General features: G+C 42.1%; 1 protein-coding gene across 7 annotated transcripts in view; it reads left to right on the top strand.

Annotated features, from left to right (window-relative positions):
• Positions 1-22,371, top strand: part of EBF2 (EBF transcription factor 2) — a 203,659-nt gene that overhangs the window by 9,801 nt on the left and 171,487 nt on the right. For 6 of the 7 annotated variants that reach the window (XM_032143490.1, XM_032143496.2, XM_032143493.2 and 3 more), the window contains exon 6: positions 2,455-2,523. The exons of the other annotated variant lie outside the window; for it this stretch is intronic. In XM_032143490.1, coding sequence (XP_031999381.1) covers positions 2,455-2,523 — 69 coding nt within the window. The remainder of the gene's footprint in view (positions 1-2,454; positions 2,524-22,371) is intronic. 7 annotated transcript variants of the gene reach the window in all.

The following is a 22,371-nucleotide window of genomic DNA, read 5'->3' as shown; positions in this document are numbered from 1 at the left end:
GTATCTCTCAAGTATATTTTACTTTCTGAGGATGGTAGACTTATTCACTGGTGAATCCACACACCCATGAAAGAGGTGGGTTTAAAAAGTTTTAAGATATTTGTTTATGTTTAATTCTGTGGAGAACCAGAGAGGGCAAATGAGCTGCAGAGAGCCACAGAGCTAGGTCTGGGGCTTGGCATGGTGGCATACACCTGTAATCCTAGCACTTTGGGAGGCCGATGTGGGCAGATAGGTTGAGCCTAGGAGTTCGAGATCAGCCTGGGCAACACAGCAAGACCCTGTCTCTACCAAAATAAAAAATAAAAAATTAGCCAAGTGTGGTGGTGTGCACCTGTTGTCTCAGCTACATATGGGAGTCTGAGAAAGGAGGATCATTTAAACCTGGAAGGTTGAGACTGCAGTGAGTCATGATCATGTCACTGCATTCCAGCCTGAGCAACAAAGGGAGATCCTGTCTCAAAAAAAAAAAAAAAAAAAATTCTAAGACTGGGTTGGTGCTAGGCCATTGGGTTCCTGCTGTCACATGACTTCCCTTTTTCCTTATGTTATCACCACTTTCAAAGGGTGCTCATGGAATCCCCTAACCTCATGGACTTAAACCTAGAAGACACTGTAGAGAGAATCAAATCCAACACTTTCACGTTATTCATAAGAAAGAAAAAGCCCAGAGGGGTTGAAGACATTTGACTAAATTTGTGAAGCTGGTTGGTGACAGCTTGGACACCAGAACGCTGATTCCCAGTTCAGCAATCTTCGTAAGGTATCATGTCAAACTTGTGCTACAGAAAATCTACCATGGGCAGGGCAGTGTTCACATACAGTTTGGTTATTGTTAGTGTGCTTACTCCTTAGGCGTATTCTCCAACCAGTATGGATGATAAAGATTTTTTAAAAAGCCATGTGAAGGCTACATCCTTAGCCAACTATAGTTGATAGTGGACCACGTACCTGAGATGAGCTGAGAGGTATTCAGAAGTCTGTAGCTCTGATAGGCAGCAGACAGGCTACCTGGTGGTAAGGGAGTGAATTCCCAGTGCTTCTTACCAGCAAGCTTCCTTTGCCTTTCTCACATTTGTCTAGGTATTTTCGAACAGATACCTTTGGATTGGAGTGTTTTGCTCTCCTCTCAGGTCCTAGGAGGTACTTTCTGTTTGTTGTAATTGCCCCAGGGGATCTTCTTTATCTCCCTCTCAGCTAATCCTATCAGCATTTATTGAGGTCTTTCTATCAGGTACCCAGCACAAGGGGGACTTCTTGGGAAGTAGAGTTTTCAGAGCTGGGACTTACAAACAGTGCGATACCATTTCTGTTTCAGACTTGGTGAAAATTATTAGAGCTACCATCCGACAGCTCCTTGCTTCATTTTCCTCGTATTTTAAAATGTATACCATAGTTCTGGTCTTCCTACTTCATCTGAAAAATGATGGAAATAAGTGAATGAATAAATGTTTATAAAGTATAGCAAGATCTCTGGAGAAAGATGTTATGTAAATAAGGTTTATAGTAATCCTGGCAGCCACTTGCAGTCTATTTTACTTATTTTCCTTCCTCTCCTTTCTTCATTTATTGAACCACAAATATCTAAAATATCATAAAATCATTGAATATCAATCTGGAAGTGACCTTATCCATCTTAAAATTCAACCTTCCATGGTTCCAATTACAAATATGACTCATGGGAAAGTTGTGATTTGCTGAGAATTAGCCAGCTTCTAAGTCACAGAGTGAGAATTTGAGTATATTTTGGCTTCAGGTTCAGTGTTTTTTATTTTATAAAACATGGTCATAAATCCTGCCCTCAAGCAGCTTATAGTTGGGAAGCTACCTTAGATTCATTTTTTTTCTTCAACTTTTATTTTAAGTTCAGAGGACCATGTGCAGGACGTATAGGTTTGTTACATAGGTAAACATGTGCCATGGTGGTTTGCTGCACAGATCAACCCATCACGTAGGTATTAAGCCCAGCATCCATTAGCTATTCTTCCTGAGGCTCTCTGTCCCTGCACCGCCCCCTGACAGGCCCCAGTGTGTGTTGTTTCCCCCCAAGACAGATTCACAAAGGTGAATGTTCTTGTGGCCAGGCACTACAGCTCATACCAGTAATCCCAGCACTTTGGGAGGCCGAGGTGGGCAGATCACCTGAGGTCAGGAGTTCGAGACCAGCCTGGCCAACATGGTAACAACCCATCTCTACTAAAAATACAAAAATTAGTTGGGCACACTGGCACACACCTGTAATCCCAGTTAGTCAGGAGGCTGAGGCAGAAGAATTGCTTGAATCCAGGAGGCAGAGGTTGTGGTGAGCCAAGATGGAGGCATCAAGCCATTGCACTACAGCCTGGTGACAGAGCCAGACTCTGTCTGGGGGGAAAAAATGTTCTTGTCATGTGCTCATTGCATTTTCTTGATTTAATAAATTTCTTTCACTCTTGATTCCTTCCCAATCTACAGTCGATGCTGTGAAAAGAAAAGCTGTGGAAACCGAAATGAGACTCCATCGGACCCAGTCATAATCGACAGGTAGGGGGAAAAAGTGATTTTTCAATCATTTTTGGTCCTTTTCTTCATGAATCTCAACTCTGAGTACTGATCTGTGGAGCTTTGCTGTCAAGTTGGTTTCATGTTATTTCGTCACTAAGCTCGTCCAACAAAGGCCTCCTCATGCTGGCCTTTCTTGGAAGAAGCCAGGATCTTCCTTTGGAACACGTGTCTCTAAATCTGTGGTGGAGTCTTCCAGGTGCACCAGCTTCAGCCTAATAAGTAGTATGTGTGGTGCAGGATATAAGTGATGGCACCTCTCCTCTCGGGCAGGGTATGGTCTCAATTAGTTTTCTAGAAGAAGCAGTGTGCCCCAAGTTAAGTGGCACCCACTTTATTATTCTCCATGATTGCTGCTTGGCTGGAAGATTATCAATTTAGATTATGGTTTAGGGGATTATGACAAGCTCTCTGTTGCGTTCAGGGAGATTCCTTTCTACCATGGAGGATTGCATTCTGGGTTCTATGTTATATTCAGAACGGGAAAGATTCTTTGGGACAAGACACTAATTCACTCAAATGTGATTTAGGCATCCTCAGCTGTCTGTTTTTTGTGATTGGAAACAGAACTTACAAACCAATGAAGAAATACCAAATTAACTTCCAGCAATCATGTAATTTTTAAGAAACCCCATATTCCCATCCCTAATTTTTTTCTCTTTCGTTAAAAAACGGAATAATTCCCTATTGCTTCTCTCTTTGGGTTTTCACATTTCTAGCCAGGTCCTGAAATGGATTGGAGAGACCACAGTCTCCAAAGTTGTTATTCCGATATTCCAACGAATTCTCAGTTGGGAGAATGGAACCTCTGGCATTCTTCCCAGAAAGTCAGCTTGGTTTCTTCGTGGAAAGTATAGCATAACCTAGGAACTGAGGAGGCTGGAATTCTGATCTTGTCCTAGCTTCTGACCTTGGACAAAGCACTCAGCATCTCTGTTCTTCAATAATATAATGATGGGTTAGGGGGTGCACTCACTGCTGTAGGCTTCAAGAGGCTACTGAAATATCAATGGCAGCTTTGCAGTGTTCTCTGAGATGCTTGAAGAGGATGATAGGCAAATATAAAATGTTTGTTGGATGTGTATAGTGTCTTTGCCATTTTAGAAGGTTCCAGTGAGCTGCGTTTTAGGGAGCTATTGAGGTTGCTCTGGTCTTTTTGAAAGTACAGAGAAGCTTAAATATATAGAATTGCAAGGACTCTTTGGAGTCAGTCATTTTCCTCATCTAAATGAAAAATCTGAACCCTGAGCAGTGGCATGACTTGCCCGTGGTTGTGCAGCTGGTTGGGCAGAGCCAGCATTATAACACAGCTGTCCTTACTTCCAGGCTGGGTGCCGTAATTCACGCCGTAATCCCAGCACTTTGGGAGACCGAGGTGGGCAGATCACTTGATGTCAGGGGTTTGCGACCAGCCTGGTCAACACAGTGGATCCCAGTCTTTACTAAAAATACAAAAATTAGTCAGGCATGGTGGCGCATGCCTGTAATCCCAGCTACTTGGGAGGCTGAGGCAGGAGAATCGCTTGAACCCAGGAGGCACAGATTGCAGTGAGCCAAGGTCATGCCACTGCACTCCAGCCTGGGCAACAGAGAGAGACAGTGAGACTCTGTCTCAAAAAAAAAAAAAACAAAAAACAAACAAACAAAAAAAATGGGGAACACAGCTGAGCTGTCCTTACTTCCAGACTGTGCTTCTCTCCATGGCCACAACCTCATTCTCCCAGCACTTTTTCTGTCCTAACTGATGAGTTGGATCTGTTCATTTCTGTTTCCCAGGGGTTCTCTGGGAGAATGGATGCATATGAGAGCAGCCTAGACCCTGTCCTTTCCAGCCTGTGGACTGAGCTCACTAATCTTGACCTAGTCTTTTCCACTATCTTTAGCTTCTCTTTTAAGAAGGTACTCTAACCTCATGACTGTTACATCCTTTTTCGTAATAAACACCCTGTAAACCAGCTTTAGAAATGTTTGCAAACCTGTAAATACTCACCTGCACCTTGCTTCTCATAAGTACACAGCTTAATGGCTCTGCACTAAGCAGGAGCTCCTACTTTAAAGAACTACATCTAACTGCATTCACCGATAAAGTTGAATATGCTCATGTTTTCTTCCTATGTAATACATACGTTACATGTACAAAACAAAGTATCTTTGCATCTGTAGAAAGAAAAGATTTTCATATTAGGCACCTTCATAGTTTGTGCTAGCATGCTTTAAATCCTTCTGAGAAAGTGGGAATTGTATCTTGACTGCAGATTATGAGTTTTATGTGACTGTGGCATTTATTTTTACTATCCTATGCACAATAAAATAGCCCAGTGATGTCTCTGCCTCACTGGAAATATGCATTACTTCCGAAATGTTGCATGTCTACACATGGAAACATACATACCAAAGGGTACTGTAAATTGTCCAGTATCAGGTTTTAAGGGAGCCCACTTTACTATACACAGATTCATTTGTTTGGCTTGCTTACTGTAGGGCTTTTATTTTAAGATAACTGTTCTCTCACTGAAACCTTGTCTTATCGCTCCTGAATGTCTTTGGGGTTTACCTTAGCCTTCTTGCCTTCATTTTCAGAAGTAAAATGGCATGAAGCAATCTGAGCACCATAGTGGGATCCCATCTCTACAAAAACTAAAAAAGCTAGCCAAGTGTGGTGGTGCACAACTGTGGCCCTAGCTACTCGGGAGGCTAAGGTAGGGGAGGATCACTTGGGCCTAGGAGGTCGAGGCTGCAGAGAACTGTGATCAGGCCACTGTATTCCAGCCTGGATGACAGAGGGAGACCTGTCTCAGAAAAGAAAAGAAAAAAAAGGGCATAAAGTCAGGTTTCCATTTGTTGTAGGTGGGAATGGTGCTTATAGTATCCAGGGGTTTGGATCAGCCTTGCGTCTGGTCTCTGTGTCCATCTGCCAACTCCGTGAGTTCCCTCACAAGCCCCAAATGGGTGCAACGTGGTCTATTTTGGATTTCCTCTGTGTAAATATAGAACTACGTTCCTTGTCCTTGTTCCTATAATGCCAACTAATTATCTCCTCCCCCTTCTCACCTAACCTTACCAGATGCAGTTAATTTACACTGTCTGTCTTTGCGTTTTCTCATACAACAGGCACGCTCCACTCTGGCTCAGAAGAAGCCTGTTTATTCCCTTGAAATGTGCATGTTCTGGGGAGAGGGAGAGGACGGTTCCCCAACTTTTCACCACCAAGGACTCCTTAAACTTCTTACTTGGTGAACACAGGGTTTTGGAGGACTTTGCCTTCTAAACTGCTATGGACAAATAATAATGCAGCTATAATTCCATTTTTATTAATCAAAAACATATAACAAAATGGGAAGGAAAAACATCTCCTCTCAGAAATGCCCTTGATACCATCAATGGCCAATTAAGGGTTTTTGACTGGGGTGAGATAACCAGTGTTACCACACTGACTTGGGAGGCTTCCAGCTCAAACACAAAACAACTTGGCTTTCTGGTGAGTCCGTGTGACCATATCCCAGCAGATCTTCTGTTTCTAATAGGCTGCTTGAAATACGAAAAATCGCTTTCACTACTTTGTGGCCCTTTAATTGAAAACCATTGGAGTGTACAATAGGGGATCCTCCGTTAAGGACTTAGCTCTCCATTTCTCAAGACTTAGCGCCAGACTTGGAGTTTTTTCCCCCAATACTAAATTACTCCCTGCCTTAATCTCTCTAGAAACATAAATTTATTTTCCATTTTCAGGTTTTTTTTTTTTCAGTATGCTTTTGTGAATTCTTGGGCAACTATATCCCTCTCCAAAAGGCCAGACCAAAACACAGCCCAGCAGGACTTACTGCTGAGTCAAGGGTCTCCTGATTAATTTTTAGTGTAGAAATCCAAAGTCCCCATCAGGGGAAAAAACCCCAAAACAGAACAGAACAAAACAGAAACACTAATGAAACATCATCTTTACTGTGGTCTTCAGCTGATCTCTTGTCTATAAAGGCCTGTGTGGTAAATAAAAATAAAAGGCTCAAATGGATTTGCATTTGTGTTTTAGAGGGAAGCTCTAATTCAAACCTGGTTGTTATGGGCTGTGTTCTTTTCAAACTCTCTTCTCTATCTGGAAGGTTCTCTGATGATCCAGTGAGCCTCTGGGGGGCTCAGGATAATCTGGTGATCTGTGAGAAGAGGACTTTAGGGACAGTGTGACTAATGTGGGAGAAGGAAGATGAGTCCCTATTGTTCCTGTCCTTGTCAGCCCCATAAAAAGTCAGATGGATAGAGAGGGCAATAATTTATTTTGAATCTTCATAGGCTACCCATGTGCGTACTGGTAGGGTATTTTCTAGTAAATAAATAAAAAGCAGGTCCAACCTATTTCTCATACGCTAAATATCCCAGTCTTTTGTCCCTGGACGTCGGTCTCATATATTTCTGAGCTCTGTTCCCAGGAGGACCATTTTAAGTGTTGATGTGTTTTTGTTTACTTTCTTTCTTGAAAAACCAAACAAACAACAGAATGACCTTCATTCAAAAGGTTTATTCAAAAAGATCTGAATAAACTGAGGTTTAGTTGCCCATGAAGTGTTCTCCTGACACCATTTTCTTTTTTTTAAAAATTAATTGTGGTAAAATACGTAGAAAATTTACCATCTTAGCCATTTTAAGTGTGTAGTTTGGTGGCATGAAATACATCCATATTGTTGTGCAATTATCACCACCATTCATTTATATAACTCTTTTCATCTTGCAAAACTAAAACTCTGTACCCACTGAACAATTCCCCGCTACCCGTCTCCTAACCCCACAAGGACGTGGAAACCACCATTGTATTTAATGTCTCTGTGAAGTTGACTACTCTAGACACCTCATGGAAATGGAACCAGGTAGTATTCATCTTTTTGTTTCTGGCTTATTTCACTTAGCATCACCTCAAGGACTCTCCATGTTGTAGCATGTGTCAGAATATCCTTCCTTTTAAAGGCCGAATGATATTCCATTGTATGGATGAACCACATTTTGTTTGTCTATTCATCTGGCAATGGGTTGCTTTGACCTTTTGGCTACTGGAAATAATGTTGCTGTGGACATGAGTATATGAGTATCTGTTTGAGTCTCTGCTTTCAATTCTTTGGGGAACATACCCACAAGTGGAATTGCTGGACTAGATGGTAATTAAATTTTCATGTTTAAAAGGAACTTCCATATTGTTTTCTACAGCAACTGTACTATTTTACATTGGCAGCAATGTAAAATAGCAGTTGTATTTTACACTGGTGGCAATGTAAAATAGAACATTTGCTGTAGAAAACGGTATGTAAGTTATTTATTGTTCTTCCATATTGTGCATAAGCACAAGCAAGGCTTCCGACTTCTCCACATCCTTACTAATCCTTGTTTTTTTATTTTTTCGATAGTAGTCATCCTGATGGGTGTGACACTTGTTTTCAATGATTTTTCTTCTTCCACCGTCTTGGTGTGGGCATTGTCATCTCCTGGTCTCACCTCTGGTCCAGGCTTGTCATTGGCCCTTCTCCTGCTGTCTGACACAGTCTCTTCCTGCCTCTCTCTGCCTCATGAAGTACTTTGTTCTACTGAAGCATATGTTTGGATCTACTTTCCCCTGAGCTGTACTTGTTCTTTCTGTCTCTCAAGTGTATTTCTTAACTCCAGTGAAGTGCGATTTGTGGGATGGAAACTTTTAGAGAATCACGGTAGAGATAGAATTTGGGTAGTAGCTGGATTTGAGCTGTAGGTGAGATTTATATCTACAAGTTGACCTGTGTCTGCAAGGTGACCATTACCTCCCATTCCTCGGAAATGGGCAAACCAGATATATCAGTAGTGTTATCGCCTGAGTGAAGACTTCTGGCTCTGAGAAGGATAGATAAAACCAATAATAACATTTATCTAACAGTTAATTGGCACTTATTGTATGTTGGGCATTGTGCTATGACATTTGTGCTAGTAAAATCATCTTAATTCTCAATGGTTGCTAAAAGTCTCAACTTCGAAGGAGTTATATAACTCAGCCAAGGTCACATAGCCAGTTTGCCTGTGAAACTGGAATTTAGTCAATAGGTAGAAATTACAGAGAAAGATTTTGGTATAAGAGGAAGAAAAACTGCAGAGTTAAGAGCTGTGAAGACGGAAGGGCCTCGTGGGTGTGATCTGGAAGAACTGATAGGAACACTGGAGGGGGAATCTGTTATTGTGGAAGGAGTGGGCATTGTTGGCCCCTGAAGTAGCATTTAACTTGAGATTGTGTGAGTCACATTCAACTGTGTGACAGATTTGACAATGTCAGTCCTCGGTGTGACTGAGGAGTGGGTAGCACAGCAAAAAGGGCCTTGGATTAGGAGCAGAAGACCTGTGTTGGGCCCCAGAACACTCACTAGTTAGCTGTTTAATGTTACAGAGGTCAAGAGCCTCCTCTCTGTGCCTCAGTTCCCCTATTTGTAAAATGAAGTGCCTTGGGTTCATGGGTGACTAATACATTACCTTCCAATTCTACTTTCTCTGATTCTTGCTGAGGCCTCAAGTTTGGGGGTCAGGTGTGCTAATTCATCCCTGCTCCTCAGTAATCTACCGGAGTTATTAATATATATGTCTTCTCTGTCCAGACTCTTCATCTCCAGTATGGGAGAACCTAGTACTGTGAAGGGCCCACAGAAACCTGGCCCCAGGCTATTAAAAACAATTTGTTTTTTGAGACAGGGTCTTGCTATGTTGCCCAGGCTGGAATGCAGTGGTGCAATCACAGCCCACGGCAATCTCAAACTCCTGGGCTTAAGTGATCCTCCCGCCTCATCCTCCCAAGTCGCTGTGACTACAGCTGTGCCACTATGCCTGGCTATCTTTTAAATTTTATTTTTTTGTAGAGACAGGATCTCACTCTGTGCCCAGTCTGGTCTGAGGAATTCCTGGCCTCAAACGATCCTACTATCTCAGGCTTCCAAAATGTTGGGATTACTGGTGTGGGCCGCTGCACTCAATGTATTTTTTTTGTTTTAAGTGAAAATTTCATTCTCTCAGGGAGGGTTTAGATTTTCTCAATAAAAACCACAGATTGTCTATCCAATGTGAATGAATCATTCTTTCATGATCTCATTCCGTTGTTTCCTAGCAAAACCTTTGTTAGTTTCTTGGCCATTTCAGGGAATTACAGGTAAGATAAAGGACTCTGTAGCTGGGAAAAAGTGTCTCTATGGATTGAAGCTCTTCACTGGAGGACACTGGAGCCAAGTGGTAAAAAAGAAAATTTTGTTCGAGAAAATGACTCTCCTCCTCATGATTGCAGAGGTGGTGCTGGAAAGTTCATTCATGTAATTGGGTTAGTGTTTAAGAATTACACTTATTCTGCTTGCCTGGCCAGCTTCCTGACACTGGAGTTTTAGGATTTGATGCAAACTAGCTTAGTCGTGTATAAATGGGCTTATTCTATCATTCATTCACTTGCTAAGTCCTTGTGTTGTTCAGTCATCAAGCAAAAAATATTTGTCAATGGCAGTGAGAGATCAGCAGGGAATACAATAAGCATGGTTCCCGCTCTCATGGAGCATACAGCGTAAATAAGCACACGAAAAAATACATATTCACAAAATACAAAAAGTGCTCCAAAGACTAGGTCGATGGATGGTAGCTGGGTCCCAATGTTCGAATCCCATCCTTTCTTTTTCTGTGAATCCCCCTATCTGGAACACAGATCTTGAATTTTTCCTCTTTTCTCCCTTTGTATACACTATTTCCACCTGGAATACCACCCCAAGCACTCTGCCAATATAAATCCTATCCCTTTTTCAAGACCTAGTTCAGATTCTCCTCCCTCAAAGATATTAATTCTTGTAGTGAAAATCTTTTCCCTTGACATTTATCACAAATGCTTACTCTTCTTCAGGGGTATGGGCATTATTTATTTATTTTACCTATTTCATGCTTGCTTTACATTTCCAATTGTATTATAATTCTTAGATATCAGACATCACATGGCATTTAAATCTTGACACCAATATTTATTAGCTGTGTGATGGTGTTAATAATACCTCTCCTCTTGAGTTGTTGTGCTAAATACATTAATGTAAGGTGCCCACATAGTGCATGATACAACAGATGCTTTAAAAAAAAAGTCAGGGCAATTATCCTGTATCTCACATTGCATCTTTGTAGTGGCGTGGATGCTACAGGCACTCCATAGATATTAATTCACAGATTAATCTCTGACTGCCAAGCATTGAAGAGTTTGGGTGATTGAGTCTATTGCCAGTTTATATAGGACCATTCCTGTGACTTCCTGCATTCTACAACCTCTTAGCAATCTTATGTCCAGTGGCAGATAAGTACAGAACAGGCCCAAGAACAGATATCTAGGGTTGTAAAGCAGAATGAAATTCTTACTTATATTTAGTAAATATTTATCAAGGGCCTATTACGTCATGGACCTTGCAGTGGGGTCTTAGGGATAATAAGATTGAGTAAACAGAAAGCTTTCCCATTAAGAGCTTGGAGTTTATATGGAAAAACAAAGGATGTGCAGATATGACTAGGATGCTATGCAAAATGCAAAAAGTACCATAAAAGAGATAAAAGGATAAGCACTCTGGAAGATCTGAAGTGCGGAGATAATTTCCATCATGGCAGAGATAGGTGGGGTGATGGCTATACCTCGAATATTTACAAATTGGGTCAGAATGGCCTTCTAGGAAGAAAGTGTGTTGGAAAAGGCACCTGGAAAGGAAAGAATTTCCTAAACCTGCACATAGTTTTAGAGGTACATGGGTACGTGTGAAGAGAGACAGTAAGAGAAGTTGGAGAGATTATTTGGGCCCAGATTTTGGAGGACTTTTTATGCCCATACAAAAGTATTTTGACGTTACTTTGTTAGTGATGGAAGATGTAGAAGGATTTTGAGTTGTGCCATTTCATGATCAGGCTGGTATTTTGGAGAGAGAACTTTGAGGATGGATTGGAACATGGAGAATGGAAGTAGGGGAACCTGCTAGAAAATTTTTTCCCTGCCAGATACTCTGGTGTCAGCCACTGGAGGGAAAGGTCCTTTTTCTCACCGCTTCACACTCTGCTTCCCCTCCCCCAGCACACTCACCACTCCAAAGCTTTTGCTGATGTTGCCACTTGTCCCCATGAGTATGCATCTTCTTTGTTCACTGGGAAGCTCAGATTCATTGCAGGGAACTGCTGTTATACCATCTGGCAATCTGTGAATTTTTTAGTAGCCTGGATGTTTGTGAGAAAGCAGAAACTCAGGCCAGAATCCAAACCATTTGTAAGTAATTCTTTAGAAAAGAGGGAGAAAGACGAAAACCAACTCACCATGACTAGCATTCTCTCATTCAAAGTGCTTGCCCAAGACCTCTGGATCAATTCCCAGTGAAAATCAGAGGACCAACTGGATGTACGTGGTTATTAGAACAGATGATGCCATGCTTCAACTTCCAGCTTCTTCCTTATAAAATTGTGTGATGTGATTGAATAGCAGATTTGCTAGGAAGTGGATGAGTCAAGGAGCAGAAGGACAGTACTCTAAAACTGTGCTGTGCTGGAAATGAGAAGTAGGTATTTGTTTTTAGAAAAGACATCTCTTTGCAAACTTATCCAGCTGGCTTTAGGAGGAACAAAGGTCCTGGAGCCTGGGAAAGATTAGGATAGGACTATATATTTACCCAAAGGGGACCTCCCAAAACTGCCAGTTATTATCTTCTTCTATTGGAGTGAACAGGGCTGGATAAGTTCTTTGGGCCTATTTTTGACCCAGCTAAGAGACTGGCATGCCAAATGGTTGGGAAATGAGACCTATATACCAAGGAGAGAAGGAAGTTATCCACAGATGATTGGCAGATTTAGGATTCTACCCACTAGGGATTGACTAGATGATTTGTTTGCGAATTAGAATCTTATAAGAATTGTTCTTTGTTGCTGTCTTCTACACATTGACCTACAGTTTCAATTGGAGGGGACATTTGATCAGAAAGAGAAGTAGCTGAGTGATGAGAGGCTCCAAGCTTGTCAGCCAGCCTAGACCAAAGCCTATAAGGAGTCAGCATTTCATCAGTCCGGACTGGGTCATTGATGAAATGGTTGTCCTCCAAGAAGTTTTGTTCTAAACTCAAAATTTCCAGTGAAGGCAAACTTTCCTGGTCCCCTCGAGACCACCAAGGAGCCAGAGCTGGTGAGAAATGCAGCAGCTGCCCCCATTTAACAAGAGCCTTTGAGAGGGAAATAAGGGGAGAAATTCCTAACTCCACTGATGTGATGACAGAAATGGAGGAATTTGCAGAGATGGAACCAACACTTTGGGACTAGTATCTTAAAAAGCCCCTAAGTAGCCAGGACTTTTAAAACAGAGAACTCACAAGATGGCAGTGAGATGAGGGCTGGGGCTATTGTGTCTCTGAATGCTGCTACTTCCATGTAGCCCCTCCAAAAAAGCCCCAAGGTGGGTCTCTCTGGAGATAAATGGTGAGCTGTTTTGGTGCTTTATGCACAATTGTAGAGGACGTTTTTCTAATTAATTGAAAGCGACGTGCACAACTCATTTTAGCTACAGACTGGAAATGTTATCCCACATTACAGAGTAGAAAACCCAATTGAAGATCAACAATTTCAGGAGCTGTGTAGCTGGCCAAAGACTCAGCTGGGGTAAGAGACGAGGTCTCCAGCTCCCAGAACAAAACCGAGGTGGTCTCTGCAAGGAAAGGGGCAAGAGAAACAGTGGGATTCACATAGAATAGATTGTGGCTGAATTACAAGGCTTCTAACTGGACTGAAGGCTTGGAGGATTTCCTGAAGGTCTGAGGACTCATTACCTTTCAAGCACATGGCTTGGGGCAAACTGATGGCATTTCACTTTACTATAATCAGTGATTTTGGGTGGAGCCCGTTTCTTACATGCAAAAAGTATTTTCTCACTTCAGAAGATATACATAGGAAATAGATTTCTGACATGTGACCTGAGGACTCAAAGTGGCTGTTGTTCTCGTAGTATAATAACCACAGTAAAATTTGGCATCAGCACTGGTTTGCTTACTCCTCTGTCATTCATTCATTCATTCATTCATCCATTCATTCAATTCTTCCCTTTCATTGAATCTAGAGTTGCCGTATTTAGCAAGTAAAAACTAGGATGCTACTTAAATATAAATACTAGATAAACATGAATGATTTTTTTAGTATGTATATCCAAGTTAAATTTGCATTTCAGATAAACAATGAATCATTTTTCAGCATTAAGTTTGTCCCATGTAATATTTGGGATATACCTATACAGAAAAATAATTCATTGTTTATTTGAAATTTAAAATTAACTGAGCATCTTGTATTTTATCTGGCAAACCTAACTGAATCCTAGTTTCTTATTGAGGAGTTGGAAAGCAGTGGCCCTTTCTCAATGTGTGGAGGGGAAGAGAGATGTTGTGTGGCCATAACCAACCTCAGAGCCAATCAGCATATGCTATGGTTCCTTTATTTTAGTGATTTTTAAATCTTTATCTGGGGCTCATAACCTTTGCCTTCTGATCTATACAGAAGCTGATCCACACATAGATTCGTTTAAAAGGCAGACAGGTGAGCAGAAAGCATTATTGGGATCCATCAGCATTTTCCCCTCTTCTTTGTCAGTTTCTCCTCACAGACTCCCTCCTAATGTTCAGTCTCTTCCCTCCTTTTTTGTCACCTCTCAATGCCTTGGTCTCATGGTCTGTCTAGACCCTGCTTTATGGACTTGTCACCTCCCCTGGATTGTTTTTGCTTAGTGTCCACTGTCCAGCCCCTATGCACTTTAATTCTGACTTCCCTAAAAGCCTTTGTTTAGCATTCCCCAAGTCTCCTTCTCCAGTGCTTTAAACATGTGGGATTGTTTAGGCTCGAGTGATAAATTGCACAGAGTTAAAGGTGAAGGAGAAGCTCCACTCTCTTTACTTGGTTGTGGCTGATGCTTGAACAAGAGCCAGGCTTTACTTCGATTTAACGCTAACAGGCCGCTCGATGCTTGCCCAAGCAAATGTAGAGTGGCTAATGCATTTTATTCTCCAGCTGGCGAGGCACAGGATGAAGAGTAACCACCCTTTAGACCTGTATCTGGATAATGTAGAGAACTGAAGAAAAAAAATCTGACTTTGAAAATGTGATGTCATGTAGATTCAACATACGTAGAAAAAGAGACAGCACAGTTAACCCCACCCCTGCTTCCTTTACTTGCCTTTAATCTAACACCCTTGTCTCCATCCCCTTCTTTTTCCTTTGTTTACCTTTCCTCTTCCTGCCTTCAGTTTTTGGGCCTCCCTTGCTTTCTATCCATTGCCCTGCATTTCTAGTGGGTGTCTAACCTCGATTCCTACTCAGGCAATCAGAAACGTTTCCCTTAGCAACTTGCACCCCAATGCCTTTCTCCTAAAGACCTCCCTTTCTTCTTTTCATTCCCCGATGAAGAATAAAATGCTGGTTTCACTGTAGGTGTCCCGTTTATAACTCTGGGCTGGTGGTTTTCACTTCAAGTGGCGTCCATTGAGCTTGTAAATTGTATTGGATCAGTGAGCCCATAATGAGACCTCCAAACCCAAACACTGGAAGTCTGCTGGGATTTTATTGTTCATAATGCTTCTTCCCTGGGGAGGGATAGAGTCATTAGGTGTGCACTGTGTTTAATATTTGGTCATAACAGGAAGAAGTAATTTTCTATTTTTATGGTGGCTTCTGAGTTTTTAAAGCAATTGTCTAATTCCCATCATTGAGACTGGAAGCAAATTAACTAGACAGGAAAGCCTGAGTAAGGGTGGTTTGGGTTGGGGCACATCTTTCTTATCTTTCTCCAGCCTGTGCCTGACCTGCTCCAATTCTGATGGCCAGCACCTGCCTACACATGGGCACACCTTATCCTTCGAGCCCCCTGAACTCTTCCTGTCAGGTAGAAATGTTCCTTCTCTGCAGAGAAGGTGGAGCTGTGCCTCCCCATTTCTTTTTTTTTTTTTTTTTTGAGACGGAGTCTCGCTCTGTCGCCCAGGCTGGAGTGCAGTGGCTCAATCTCAGCTCACTGCAAGCTCCGCCTCCCGGGTTCACACCATTCTCCTGCCTCAGCCTCTCCGAGTAGCTGGGACTACAGGCGCCTGCCACCACGCCCGGCTAATTTTTTGTATTTTTAGTAGAGACGGGGTTTCACCGTGGTCTCCATCTCCTGACCTCGTGATCCGCCTGCCTCGGCCTCCCAAAGTGCTGGGATTACAAGCGTGAGCCACTGCGCCCAGCTTGTGCCTCCCCATTTCTTAACCCCTGGGAAAGCAGGCAGTTTTGAGCATGATGTCCATTCTGAAGATTTTCAACTTAATCCAGCTTAAAGGTAGCTCCAAGTTGCAGTGTAAGGTCTCCCTGCCTCTTGGGGTGGGAGATGGTTTGGCTTAGAAACTTCTGAAACAGAGACAGACCAGTTGCTCTCAGAAACCAAGCACCGAGAGACCAGGAGAGAAAGAGCTGTTGGTGAGTTTGCATGGTCACCATCAGTTGACCAGGCTGACCTGTGATGCCAGAACAAGAGGTGGGAATTTCTGAGGACATGGGCTCAGCTGCTGTCTAGTCACATCTGTATAGGGCCATAACCAGCAGATGACCCTATAGGTCCTGGGGCCAATGATCCATTGGATTCTGGCTGCTGGCCTACCCTGACTGTGAGATTTGTAGTGGAAATACAAATGCTTCCATGGAACCAAGATTCTATGATGTGATTCCAAGGACAAGGAGGAAGAAGCAGAAGTCCAATTGCTTGGATTGAGATCTATTCTGTCTGTAGAATATCTTGGTCTCTTCAGAGTGTTTTCCCTAGTAGAAAACTAACATTGAGGCTTCAGAGACCTGCTTCTTTGGGATGCCAAAGCCAACCTTTTTTTTTGAGTTTTACAGGCCCAGTGGGAAGCAGCTGAGCAAAATTATCACGCTGGATCTGGCCCTCAAAGCTGTGGAACTAACTCTTAGCTGTTAATCAAATGGGATGACCTTGAGAAATATTTCCTAAAAGCTTCTTGGCATTTGATGCCTAAACTTGTTGCACATTAGATAATTCCAGGGAAAGTTAAGAAACCTTGGCCTGAAGGCAGAAAGCCTGACCCAGGGAGTAAATAAAAGCCTCTCCTTTCCAAACTGAAAATCATGCATACCTATCCTCTGAAATAGTATGTTGCCTGCAAAGTGAGAGGATGCCTAACACCTTCCCAGTGTTTGGGGATTCTTTGCCTTTTTTTTTTTATTGCCATGGATCCCACTGATAGTCCAGTGACTCCTATGGACCCATAATACTAATGTGGCTTGTTTACATTTAAAATGGAAGGAAATGGTAAATGTTGGTTGGGGGTCAGTGAAAATAAGATGTAATGTTTATCCAAGTTCATGGACCTCTTCACACTCCAGATGCATGAGAAGTGCTACCAACTACACATCAGCACACAGTGCTCTTTTTCTTCCTATTCCATCACCAGTCCTTTGTTTCTCTCTCACTTCTTTTTTTTTTTTTTTTTTTTTTTTGAGATGGAGTCTTGCTCAGTCACCCAGGCTGGAGTGCAGTGGCATGATCTCGGCTCACTGCAACCTCCACCTCCCAGGTTCACGCCATTCTCCTGCCTCAGCCTCCCAAGTAGCTGGGACTACAGACGCCCGCCACGACGCCCGGCTAGTTTTTTTTTTGTATTTTTAGTAGAGATGGGGTTTCACGTGTTAGTCAGGATGGTCTCGATCTCCTGACCTCGTGATCCACCCGCCTCAGCCTCCCAAAGTGCTGGGATTACAGATGTGAGCCACCGCGCCCGGCCGTTTCTCTCTCACTTCTTTACAGTCTCTCTGCTCCCTTCCACTTGCAGCCTTTTCTCTCATTTTATGTCTGTCTTTTTTTTCTGTGTCTCCTTCCTCTGGCTCCCATGTTCCCCTCCCTAAGTTATCCAGAGCTTCTAGGGAAGCCAACTGACAGCGTGTTTGTCAGTAACTTAGCCTTGGCTGTTCTGTGGCTCTCAATGGGCCATTTGTTTGCTCCTGCGAAGGGAGAGAAAAAAAAAACTTTTCTAACCTATGAGGTCCGTTGTCTCCCTAGGGATCCTTGTTTGAATCTTTGCTGTAAGATTTTTTTTTTTCCTGCTATGAAGTACCAAAGAAATAATTGCCTTATCGTTAACAAACAGAACCTGGCTCTTATCACCCCATACCCCAGAGCCTTGGTGCGAAAGTTGGGCCGTGCCAAGTGCATGCATTAACCTGATACGCGAAACCCCCTTTCAAAGCCAGTCCTTGGAGGATGCTCATTGAGGGTGTTTTTGTCGAGAGGTGGCACAGTGAAACCACTTCTTATAGCTTTAGGTGCCAAAAGAGATTGGCTGGCGTTTATACCCCTGTTACAACAAAAAAGAGTGTATTTTTCTGGGAGGAACATTTTCAGATTGTTCTAATTGTCACTGGCAATGAGCAATACTTGGAACTTGAGTTTTGCAGTGGCCTTGCTGGAGTTTCCAAGCATCCTTTGGCACAGGAGATATTTTGGTTGTATGGGTATGCTGTGGCCGGTAAAAGCAAGTGGACTATAAAAAGGATGAGGCCTGGGTGCCCATGTGGCCCTGTGAGAAGATGGAACATGCCCTGGAACTCAGACCCAACTGTCGTCATGGTTCTGCGTTTGTTTTGGGACCCCAGAGACCTCCTATGAGAGCTCATTTGCATCTAGGAACAGCCCCTTTGCTCTGCGACTTGTTCATGGTCTATTTTATCAAAAACAGGGATCTTCCTCTGGAAACTGGATAGATTGTGGCATCTCACTTAAATCAATGGTATCATTTTCAGGCAAACTGACTGTCAGGATGCTCGCTTTCTCTTACCATCTAGTCACAGAGCAACACAACTTCTGGGGTCTTTTGGGTATTTAGACAGGGTGGGCACACGAGGAACCTGGAAAATCTTCACTTTGAGGTCAACATGAATTGTGATCCTTTAAAAAAAGTTTCCCCTATTGAGTCTTTTTTGTTAAAATAAATAAGGGGACTGCATGGCAAAACACACACGTAAAAGATATACAATGTTGTATAGGCGTTAGATACTGACAATGAGTCTGGAAAGATCCTCCGGGAAGGTTGTGTTTGGGGTGGGGGAAGAAATCCTTCTCTTCAGCATTTCCCAGCATTCCTTCTAGACATCTGTTTCTCTCATTTTCTCTCTGACTTCTGCCTTTTAAAAAATATAACTCCACTATTGTCATTATTTTTTATTTTTTTAACCATTTAGCTAAATGTGCTGAATGGTGATCCCACGTGACATCTTGTCTAAAACTCATTTGACCTTCAAAAGTGATGACCTTAACCAATTTTTACTGGCAAGTGTCTTGACTTTATTACTCAGGAGACAGTTTATTTTTGTTCCTTAAAGAGAGAGTGAGCAAGAGAAAGCGAGGTTTTCTTGAGATCAAAAGAAGGGAAAGAGTGAGGAGGTTCTACCGACCCATCTCTCTACTGGAGCAACATTTTTCTCTTTCCCATCCTGTTTTATTATTATTCTCAGTGTCCTTATAAAAGCATAAATAAACAAGGTGAAATCTCACTCATGCCTCCTGTAGCCACATTTCCCTCTTAAAGCATTCAGGCCCTCCTCTGCACTTTGAAATTGGATTGCTGAGTTGGAGTATTGTCTAATGTAACCATTGTATTATTTTCTTTGGCCCAATAAGTAGAGGCCAAATTGGTTAAATTTTAAAAGACGAATGAATGTGTGAATAAATGAATGAATAAATGCAACTGGGTTGAGTAGTTCTGCAATCCAATTTTAGTAGACATAGGTCTGAGTTAGAAGAATTAACTTTGCTGATATCTGCCTCCTGCTGGTCTCTATCACTAAAACCAAATATGATGAGGCACAGTGGTGTGCAATTGGTAGACTCTGGGTAAAGAGGCCCCAAGTGGAATGAGCACAATGAATGAAGAGCTGTTCTATGCTCAGATGGGGTGGAGTGAGAAAAATCAGTAGAATAGAGAAGACTGCATTACCTCCTTCTCCCTGCATTAAAGAGTTGGTTTAGGTTTCTGGCATCATAAATCTCAAAGACCTGTGAACTAATGGGAGACAAGAACGCTTAAGCTTTAGCATCCTACCTGGGAATGAAATAATTTTAACCTCTGTAGGTTATTTGAGGGGACGTGTTGGGAAAAACATTAGGGCCTTGACCTAGAGCATTTTTTTTTTTTTTTTTTGGAGTGGAGCTTCTTTAGGTGGCAGCAGGGGTGAGGGCATTGTGATGTTGGGGGGGGGACCATATCAGGTCAGGGCTAAGGAGCTGCTATCTGCTTAAAGCGGCTGCCCTCAGGGTCTATTCTCTCTTGAGAATGTGGGCTTCATTGGCCTAGGCTTTGCCACGTGTCAGGAAATGCAGTATGCAGTGATGTTTGGACAAAGGCTTGACCAAGTCACCAGGAGTTTGTGAAGACGCAGCCTTCATTATAGACCAGGCTAAAAAGGAAACCTCCTTTGTGTATGTAGATTAAAGTCTGGATTGTTAGAGCATTAATAAATACCATTTATACCACTTGCAACAAGAGTGACTGGCTTATACCAGTTGGAGCCTCAGATTTAATCTCCATGTCGCCCTATCCCAATGTTCTTACTCTCATACCATCCCAAGTTATTGAAGGCAAACAAGGCTGTTGATTCAGTTAATCAATCAACTACTTGGTCAACCCACAAATGCATAGCGAGCACCTAGTTGCACTCAGCACTGTGGTAGTAATGTGGGGGTGGTGAGAGGATGTGAAAACTGCTGGTTAAAGATGAAAAGGCATGCCCTTGTGGCAGGGAAGAGGTGAGGATTTATGCATTCTTGTGTGTCTACGAACTCTTAAGACACACAGCATGTCTCTGGGGCTCAAACTTAGCAGTGACTTCTGGAAGTCATGTTGATATTGTTGCTGGATTGTTTTTTCTTCTGTGGTCACTATTATTTTCTTGGCCTACCCATCACAAAACAGAGGTCACAGCACCATGACCTTTTCCTGGTGGAATGGACTGCTTAAGAAGTCACATGGCCAAGTTTCTATCGGGGGGTCCACATTTGTTTCCTCCACTCTTTTAATCAGAATGCTCATTTAATTCTATTCCAGCACCTGTTCAGCAATTAACACCCTACGATTTGCATCTTACCCTGACATTTGCTATCTTTCCAATTAGTTTTTATATCAGTATAATTAGGTAGGGTTATTACAGTGCATCAAGCAGGGTCATGGTTATTCCCAAGCCTTTAAGCGCTTTCCCAGATTTGTTTAGGGAAGCCACTAAGGGCAAATGGTTGATTAGGATCACTGTTTTTCTTCTTCATTCAGATCAGGAGAAAACTGTTTCCCCATGTGGCTCATGAAAGATCAGGGAAATATGTCAACCTATAAGAATTAGTATTATGTAGTTCATGACTTTTGGGCGAATTTACAGAGGATTATAAATAAGGTGTATAAGGTGAATGTACTGCAGGCGTTTTCTATGCTGGGGTCGTGACAAGGTCCTCTCGTTGCTTGCTTTGGGTGATCAGTGGCAAGGACAAAGAGAAAATGTTAAGGGAAATCGAAACCCTCAAAGTCAACTTTTCAGTATTCTTGTGTTTCTGAGAGAAAGAGAAATAAATGCTTTCTTCCTAATAGTGCAAAGGAATAAAGAAAAGGCAAATTCACATTCAGCCAGTATTTATATTTAAACTTAACTTTGATTTTGTAATTTTTACACACCTTGGCAGTACCTGAAGAAACAAAACCAGAAAGTCTCCACCAAAATAATAATAATAATAATAATAAAAGTCAGAGGGCAGAAGCTTTGTGAGATCCATTGGTGTATCTCTTTATCATATTCTGGATACTTGGAACAATGCCTATATTTATAATATAAGCAGGAGAGAATTGTTGCCTGTTATTAAATGGAGTGTCCAGAAGTGAATCTTTGATAAGTTAAGATTTAAAATATATGCCATTCATTAATATTATAATGTGTATATGTTATTTCTCCACATATGCCTTATCAAATTCATAGAGTTTTCTCATGTAGGTATAGGTTATTCATAAATGTAGAGGTCAAATTTCATTTCTCCTAATACAAAAGTCCTGGAATTTTGAGAGTTGATAATTGTTGGAAACAGACGAGGGCTTTGAACTCTTTCGGAAGAGCTTAGGTTTTGGTGGGCCCAGTATTGTCTGTAGCAGTGTCTGACTTCCATGGTTTGAAGGAAAGAGCCTGATGGTTTGGGAAGGTGCTATAGCAATATCCGGATGCTGCCTCTGATACAGTTGTTGGAGAAACAATGCCATGATTGATGGGGGATGTAATAATGCCAGATTCCTCAGGGAGAGAATTTTACACTGTCTGATTTCATATCGACAAGGTTTTCTTTTACCTGTGATACAAGATTGCATGGAGTCATCTTGTTGTGTCTTGCCTTGATTTTTTTTTTTTAATAGTGGGTGAAAATGTGATTTGAGGGTAGTGTGGATCAGAAAGCCAGGGAATCCACATTGTTATAACTGGAGCACCTCCATTTGCTATTTGGGGGTACCTGAAATGAAAAATTCCAAGTACTGAGTTGGGATGCTCTGAATGTTTCTGCCTTAATTAAGGAGAGAAGAGAGAGTTACAGGATGGAGGGAAAAGACAGACGATTAGAATCGCTTGACATAACAGAAGTGCTTCCACACTGCCTTGATATTCCTTCTTCAATGCACTCCACTTAGAGCAGGCACCCAGCAAGTATTATTTAAAGGGATGATGGAGCCACTGGGAAGACCACAGGAACTCACGAGGGCAGTGTCAGTGGGAGAAGCAGCAGGAGAGAGTGTGGCAAGGTGTGATCTAGTCTCTTAAAGG

The sequence above is a fragment of the Hylobates moloch genome, unplaced genomic scaffold, assembly GCF_009828535.3.
Source record: "Hylobates moloch isolate HMO894 unplaced genomic scaffold, HMol_V3 SCAFFOLD_22, whole genome shotgun sequence".
NCBI lineage: Eukaryota > Metazoa > Chordata > Mammalia > Primates > Hylobatidae > Hylobates > Hylobates moloch.
The sequence above is the reverse complement of the archived record's forward strand: the minus strand, read 5'-3'. Positions and strand labels throughout refer to the sequence as shown.